Here is an 8,748-nt window from a genome sequence, read left to right as displayed (position 1 = left end):
AGTGTCGTGGAAATTTCCTTAATTACCAAATGATGAGAGAGCAAATCACACACCAGTCAGAGTTATGCTTAATCTTCACCTTTAATAATAATTAAGCTTTTGCAATAGCATTTTGACTTTCAACAGTTCAGTATCTCTAATGAAAAGTTGAGAGTGGTCAACATAATGGCAAATGGGATCCTTTATAGCAAAGATCCACCCCCTCCCTAGACGACATGACAAACCACAGGTCTTAGGAACTTACACAAAGAAAGACTTTACTTCAGAGAGGAATATCCCCTAGCCAGACAGAGTTGGCTATAAATTATCGTTCAGTTTGGTCTCCTAAACAAAGCTCTTATCTCGTCCTTGGGACAAAATGGTACCAAGACATTACCCCCACCCAATGATATATATCAAATTGTAATTTAGATACAACCAATTCTAAATACAACCAATTCTGGACAAGCTCACGGAGAGGAAAGTGAGGCTCTAGGTCAAGATAGGGGCAACAAAAGAGGGAGCATAGAATGATTCCAGACACTGCCATCCTCCTCTCCCCGATGGGAAAAGTAGGGAGTGACTGGCATACAGACGCAGTGGAGCCAAGAGATAATTGGTTCCCCATTAATCATCCCTTCACATGGTTTAAAAGATATGTTTACACATGATGACACCTTGACCTCTCCCCTCTCTGCGGCCCAAGCAACTTAGTCTTGACAGAGAACAGATAATTGCAAATGCCACCACTATAGTACAACAAAATACATTGTTATGAGAAATAACTCATAAGCATATCATGAAAATAAAACATCTTATCTATGTTACCCAACTAATTCTGATTAATCCCCAACATGCCCCTCTCAAGGGACTAAGTCCCTTCTGAAGAATCAGAATAGTAACATGGCACCTTACTAACAGTAGTTGCAGAGTATATAATACAATTAAAAAATCCATAATCAAAATTGAAAGATAATAAAGAATCAAATCCCTTCAATGTAAGTATTCACCCTTCAGAAACTGAGTTTACAATGTTTATACCATAATACAGACTTGCACCTGTTTAATCATACAGAATAATACATTTGTTGAGTAAAAAATAAAAATAACAAAACATATAACTGCTCCCAAAATTACAAGAGAACCAGTGTCTAAACACAGGCATCATTACAACCTATAGGACAGTCATCCTTCTAAGTCCTCATGCTTAGAATTGGGTTCCCCACTATCAGAGATATAGTCAGGAATAGGGAATGGGTCAGGGAAATCATTCATATACAGTGAACCCTCTCTATCTACAATGTCCAGTGAGAATATTTCACTGTGTTCACCTGATTGTTGCCCAGCAATCTCAGATTCCTCATCTACACCTACTTCATTTGCAAGCAAGGGCATAGTAAGAACAACATCAACCACTTTATTAAACAATTTCTTCACACAAATGATAATTAGCAACAGAGCAATCAGTAATATTAGACCATAGATGAACCAGTGGAAAATTGTCGCAGCCCAAGCACCAAACACTGACTGAACCCATCCTAACGGATTCCAGTTGATGTCAGGCTGGTGTTCCCTTTCGAGAACACCCCTAAGTTCTTTCAAATGTTCCACTACAATAGTCAAATTGTCATCTCCCTGGGGTATAAATGTACAACAGTGATCTCCTATAATTTGACACACCCCTCCTTCATGTGCTAGCAACATGTCAAGTGCCACCCTATTTTGTGTTGCCATGAGTTGAGTGGCTTGTAATTCTGGTCTTATCATAGAAAACCCTGCAGTGGTCAAATTTACCAGGGATTCCAAATGATATCCTAGCCTATCCAACTCATGTGCATTCTCCGATGCCCCATACCAAGGGATTAAACCACGCCAGAACTTTTCCAATTTCGAGGATCGTCGAGAGTCACTAGGGACATTATTGTATTGCGAGATGTCCCTCTTAATTAGTCTTAACCTGCTTGGAATAGAGGAATTCGTTTTATGCATACCACAAGGGAGTTGTTTAGTTTACCAAAAATACAGCATTCAATAATGATCAGTAAATGTTGCCGAGCCAAATTGATGAGGAGAAAGATTGTCAGTTTCAGCATCAATAATGGTGTGTCCCACCCTCAGTCTAATGGGGTATCCAGAGCTGCATGTTCCCTTCTTCCAGCTACATCCTATTGGGAAAACACTATAATTGACACATGTTGACATTCCCAGATAGGATTCATTCAATTGTGGTATGGAAATATTGCTTGGATTGTGACAATGACAGGTCCTAAATGGGGTTCGCCGGGGTTGGACTTGAATAGGTTCTGGTACACGGGATCTAGGTTCTAAGATGATTCTACTACACCAATGTGAACAATCAAATCCCCCCCGTAAATCTTTTGTTGATGACAAATTACCATTAATGCATTTATCCCTCAGTGTTCTACCTAGTGAAGGTTGGCCCCCTGTGTTCTCATTGGACAAGAGCACCTCTAGTGCACATAGAGTGTCTTTAATGCTGACCTCTACTGAATATTGTAAGAATGGGGAGATCGCTGAATGTGGAAACAAGCTACATACATAACAGGAGGTATTTCCTAACATCAGTTCAGTCTTTACTGTATAGTTAAGCAGTGACCACCAAGTGTTTCCCTCGTGATTCCTACTGTGATGCTCATCCAGTGGATGCATTGACCTTCTTCTTCTTTCGATATGGGAGCGGCTATTGTTTGCTGGACTCCTGTCCTGAGCCTGCCGTTGGCTCGAGCTGGAGTGGCTGTTATTTAGGTCCCGCAGTGGGACTGAATGGTTATCAGTCGAGTCCGTACCATGTTGTCTTTCCAGGACCGGTTGTCCTTGAGTCACTGTCCATATGGCAACTGTAATGAGAAGGCTCAAGACCAGAGCAAGAAACATTATGCGTAGAGTCTGGGCCTGATCCTCCCATCTAGTCGGTGACTTCCGGTGTCTCTGGTCCTCCATCCTCAGGGTCTGGTGGGCAGTATGGCACCTTCCTGCAGTGATTGGCGTGGATCCAAGTAGACCTCTCAGCTACGCGAACAGCAGTGGGGGTAATCAGCATCACCTGGTATGGTCCAGTCCACCTCTGCTGGTTCCAATGCGTTCGTCTCAGGTCTTTCACCACCACCCAGTCACCTGGTTGCAGTTTGTGCAGGATCCCCACCAGTGGCTGGGGTAGAGCCGCTTTCACCCTGGGGAAAATAGCCTTCAGAACATTGTTTTGAGCAGTACAATAACTTACCATGTCATTGTCACAGCCCATCAGTGTCAGCTTGTTCTGTGGGAAGGGAGAATTAATCATCCTCATTGGTCTACCTGTCAGAACCTCATTAGGAGCCAATCCAGTGGTTCTGTGGGGCCTCCCTCGCATGTACATCAGAGCCAGGGGGATCACAGTGACCCAAGAAAGCCCCGTCTCTGCCATAAGCTTCACCATCTTAGATTTCAGCGTTTGATTAGCGCGTTCAATTAAACCACCGGATTGCGGCCTATAGCTACAATGGGTCATGAGGTCTATCTGCAGACAAGTTCTGTATCACCAGGTTTACAAAATGGGAGCCATTGTCACTGGTTAATTTAGATGGTAACCCCTACCTTGGGATGATCTCCCTAAGGAGATTATTGGCTACTCCCATAGCAGTGGAATGTCGACATGGGAATGCCTCTACCCACTTGGAGAAGGCATCCACTATCACCAGACAATATTTGTAACCTTGACAAGGAGAGAGTTCATTAAAATCCATCATTATGTGTTCAAATGGTCCTTCAGGGGTCGGATGAGCCGACAGTGGCATGGGAATACCTCTTCCCATGTTGTTAGTCATACAAATCACACATTTTGCACACAATTGTTCAGCAAACACAGAAAACCCAGGTGCAAACCAAAATGTATTTACAAAATCAACAACTCCCCCCTTTGACACATGAACGTGGTAAGACTGGTAGGCCAGCCGGGCCCAGCCAGAGTTTCTGCACCTGGTCATATGTACATAGTCGTTTCCACTTCCTCAACTCAACAGGACCTACAGAGGATTGCAAGTCAGAGATATCAGTGGGAGAGAAGAGGTTACTATCAGGAAGTAAAACCATCTGTAAAACAGGGGCCTCCAAGGAGACAGCTGCTGCCTTAGCTGCCAAGTCAGCCATAGCATTACCTTTGGAGACAGGGTCGGAAGAGTTAGCATGAGCAAGGCACTTACAAACAGCAATTTCAGAAGGGAGCAAAATAGCTTTTAGCAAGTTATCAACAAGTTTTGAATGAGAGATCGCCTTACCAGAGGAGGTCAGGAAGCCGCGCTGTTTCCACAGAGTACCAAAATCATGTACCACACCAAAGGCATATCTGCTATCTGTATAGATTGTAGCAGACTGGCCTTTAGCTAATATGCAAGCTCTAGTGAGTGCAAAGAGTTCTGCTGCTTGAGCAGAAAGGTGGGAGGGTAATTTAGCACTTTCCAGTGTGGTTGAGGCAGTAGTAACCGCATACGCAACCAATGGTTCTCCTTTCTCAGAATGCTGAGCAGAGCCATCTACAAACAGTTCCAAATGTGCATTTTGCAAAGGGACATCAGTTAAATCCGACCTTGGTTTAGAGACAAGCTCCAACAGTTCAGCACAGTCGTGCGGCTCTCCATCATCCTCGGTGGGCAACAAAGTAGCAGGATTTAACACAGTGCACCTCTTCAGGGTCACATGACACATTGTCAGAAGAACATTCTGATAATGGAGCAGGCGAGCTGGTGTTAGATGGGCCGTCTTTGCCTGTGAAATAAGAGCATGTACAGCATGAGGAACGTGTACAGTGAGTTCACACATGGCAACAATGTCTGCACAAGCCAACACAGCTTCAGGATCAGCAGCCACAGCTCTCAAACAACAAACCAGACCTCTGGCCACACTGTCCAGCTGTTTGGAATAATACCCAACTGGGCGCTGCTTTCCTCCATGTTCCTGTGTTAAAACATGACATAAAACCATTTTTCTCACAAACATAAAGGTTAAAAGGTTTAGAATGGTCAGGGAGCCCCAAACAGGGAGAAGTAGTCATGAGTTGTTTCAGTCTGGTCAGAGCAGTCAGTCCCTCTGGTGTCCACTTAATTTTGTCACTCATAGCCATTTTGTGGCCATAAATAAGGTCAGCAAGCGGCTGCACCACCTCAGCATAGTCAGGTAACCACGCCCTACAATACCCTGCCAAACCAGTCAATGACATCATGTGTCGTTTAGTAACCGGCTGTGGGACAGAGAGAATAGCCTGTATCCTCTCTTTACCCAGCTGCCTGCCATTGGGAGAGATGTCATGACCCAAATACCTCACTGCCTGTGAAACCAACTGTAACTTCTTCTTTGAAACTTTGTGGTCATTCTCAGCGAGAAATATCAACAGAGCCCGAGTATCAGTTTCACAAGTTTCTATTGAGCTGGAGCACAACAACAAATCATCCACATACTGAATCAGAGTGCTGCCCTCAGGGGGTATAAAACCCTCCAGATTTTGTGCTAAAGCCGCTGAAATAATTGCGGCGGATTCCACCTAACCCATTGGAGCCACGGTCCAAGTAAATCGCTTTCCTAGAAACGTGAAAGCAAACCAGAACTGAGATTCTGGTGCCACTGGAATACTGAAAAATGCATTTGTCAAATCAATCACAGAGAACCACTCTGCTGTGGGTGGTACCGCCCCCAACAGTGTAGTAACATTAGGAACCACCAGGGCACGGGCAAAAACTGCATCGTTCACAGGCCTTAAGTCCTGGACAAATCTCCAATCACCTGAAGGTTTTCTAACAGGCAAGATAGGGGTGTTACAGGGTGATTCTGGACAGGGAATTAAAGCACCATTAGCTAACAAGGATGCATGAACAGGTGTAATACCTGCTATTGCCTCCTTACTGAGTGGATACTGTGCTCTAGACGGGCGCCTGGTATCTTTAGGAGTGACTACCATTGGCTCAGCTCCCTTTATTCTCCCAAAATCATACTTGTCCCTTGCCCATAGGCATTCAGGGACCCCTCTCAGGAGGGGTGAGTCTTCACTCAACAACATGATATTGGTAGAAAAAGAAACCTGATCAACACCATGCTGAACTGTTACCCCAACCCAATTGTTACCCCAACTGAATGGGTAACAACTTGTCAGTGTGCTGGGTGAATAAGTTGACCCATCAGGGCGCATCTCCCAGTCTGTAGCATCAACCAAGCATTTCATCCAAATTCCAGTATCCACCCATTCTACTCTGTCTGATTTTGCCAGGGACACATGTGGTGCGCTATCCTCAAACAGGTAGAGCTCTTTCTGTGCAGGGGTTAGATTAACCCCTAAAGCACAGAAATCACTGCTACAGTATAAACCCTCCCACTGCACTGACTCATTCTGTAATGTATCACACAGCCATTGTTTCTCATAATGGAGATCTCTTGTCAATGGTGAAAAATGGGAGGTGCAATGTAAGCCTGCTTCAGACATGAAACTGCCCTCGTGGCCCCAATGGGTTTTGGCCATTGAGAAAACACGAGCAATATTGGGCACCTCATCATCAACATCCCATGCATAATACCAGTCACAACACTCACACATTAACATCAATTGCTCCCCCACTTCCTCCTCTTCCTCATGAATAACAGTTAAACCAGTTCGGCCACATGTTATGTTGATGCCAAATTTACACAGGAGGTCCCTGCCCATCAGATTGACAGGACAGTGGTCAGAGTAGAGAAATTGATGTTGACACTTCTCCTCACAAAAGGAGACAGGCAGAGGCATAGTTACCTGCTCTCTGAGTGGGAGGCCTGAAGCCCCTATAGTTTTGACTATTTCATGAGACAGGGGAGGTTTTATCATAGCCTTGCAGTTAATGACAGACATAGCAGCCCCAGTATCAACAAGAAATATTAATGACTCACCATTGACGCAAGCCTCCACTGTTGGCTCTACTCTCGGAAGGGTGTGACACTTTAAAAACAAATGCTCTTGTTGCTCTGAGGATTTTAGCACAACTGTCCCTGTCTTCTCATCATGTCAATACTCCTCCTCCTGTCCCTGTCCTGGATTGTACAGGGTCGTCTGTGCCGGCGGCCCCGTCTGCCAGGCTCCAGTTTGTCCTCTGCCTGGAGGGACTCCTTGTGGTCCCCACTGTTGCTGTTGCTGGACCCCGTGAGACTGGCCGGAGTCACTCCAGACCCTGTCAGGACTTCAGCCAGGCTCCGTGCCAGACGATCAATCACCATGGTGTTGGGAGAGACAGGGGGTGGGGCTGCAGGTTGTAGTGGTCTTGCATCCAGCGGATCAGCAGGAGGCGCCTGAGGAGGAGGCAACACTGGGTAGAGAGGTCCGGCAACACTGGGTAGAGAGTTTGAGGAGTACAGTAGGGAGGGGGACAGTCTCTGTCATCATCATCCTTTCTATTCCTTCTCACTGTTTCATCTTTCCCCTTCTTTTCTCCTTCCTCAGTCTGAACTACCATATTCTGACAGGGTTTTCCCCAAAATATGTCCTGTCTTTTCTTCCGTTTGTCAGCTTCCCTTTCCCATTTCCTGAATTTCACCCAGTCAGTTTGATCCTTTTTTCCTAGTTTACCTTCCTTCTCTACCAATCTCTGTCTTATCTCGTCTAACAGCGTCACACTTAGTGTCCCTGTCAAAGGAAAACCACCCTATCTATGCCATAGAAGTACCTGTTCCAGAATATCCCCACCCCATTTATCTACCATAACCTTCAAGGCTCCAGTAGGAGTCCGGAATGCCTGGTTGTTTGCACTCACACGCGCCCATGGCTCCTTAGTCTCACACAATCTCACTCTCTCTCTCACACACACACACACACACACACACACACACACACACACACACACACACACACACACACACACACACACACACACACACACACACACACACACACACACACACACACACACACACACACACACACACACACACACACACACACAGGGAGAGGAAAAACAGTTAGAACAGGAATTCCTTAAGTACTTCACACAGAATTTTACTGATCACCCACACAGGATCGGTCAGATACTCACACAGAACTGGTCAGATACTCACACAGAACTGGTCAGATGTCCACACAGAACATCAGAACATAAAAAGGTAACCCACACAGAGTCAACCTACCGCGCCCACACAAAACGCTCCTACAAAATACTCACACAGAGTAACCCAGGGCATACCTGGCTAGCACATTTAAAATAATTGGAATTCACCACCTCTGAGGGTCACTTAGACAATCACACAGACACACAGAATGAGGTCCTTCTTCCACTAGGGCTTCACCAAGCTCTAAGTCCTATCCAACTCAACTTCAAGTGTGGTTTGCTCATCTCATCTCACCTCTTTTATTTTATTTTTATTTTTACTATGTTCGGGATGTGGTATCCACTCGGCTCGCTGCCTCTCCGATCTTAGGTTGGTCCATCTGCTCCGTTCCCGAAGTGTGGTCTCCCTGAGATCCCGAGTTTGAGGGATCCCTTGTGCACGATTACCTAGGTCATCAGGAGCGGTCACCGAGTGAAGATTCACATCCTCGTCGCCAAATGTCGTGGAAATTTCCTTAATTAACAAATGATGAGAGAGCAAATCACACACCAGTCAGAGTTATGCTTAATCTTCACCTTTAATAATAATTAAGCTTTTGCAATAGCATTTTGACTTTCAACAGTTCAGTATCTCTAATGAAAAGTTGAGTGTTCAACATAATGGCAAATGGGATCCTTTATAGCAAAGATCCACCCCCTCCCTAGACGACATGACAAA

General features: G+C 45.2%; 1 protein-coding gene across 1 annotated transcript; it reads right to left on the bottom strand.

Moving 5' to 3' along the window:
- Positions 1–703: 703 nt before the first annotated feature.
- On the bottom strand, positions 704–7,782 carry LOC110523276. The gene is made up of 2 exons (XM_036976870.1): positions 6,883–7,782; positions 704–3,170 (listed from the first exon to the last, which is right to left on the bottom strand). The coding sequence occupies exon 2, from the start codon at positions 2,938–2,940 to the stop codon at positions 2,008–2,010; it is 933 nt and encodes a 310-aa protein (XP_036832765.1). The 5' UTR covers positions 2,941–3,170; positions 6,883–7,782; the 3' UTR covers positions 704–2,007.
- Positions 7,783–8,748: the final 966 nt, after the last annotated feature.

Source organism: Oncorhynchus mykiss, chromosome 5 (genome assembly GCF_013265735.2).
Source record: "Oncorhynchus mykiss isolate Arlee chromosome 5, USDA_OmykA_1.1, whole genome shotgun sequence".
Lineage (NCBI taxonomy): Eukaryota > Metazoa > Chordata > Actinopteri > Salmoniformes > Salmonidae > Oncorhynchus > Oncorhynchus mykiss.
Note: the sequence above shows the minus strand (reverse complement) of the source record. Positions and strands in the feature narration are given on the sequence as shown.

Bases quoted from the DNA above. Each gene is read 5' to 3' on its own strand.
- LOC110523276 (XM_036976870.1), bottom strand. From the start codon at position 2,940: ATGGAGGACCAGAGACACCGGAAGTCACCGACTAGATGGGAGGATCAG.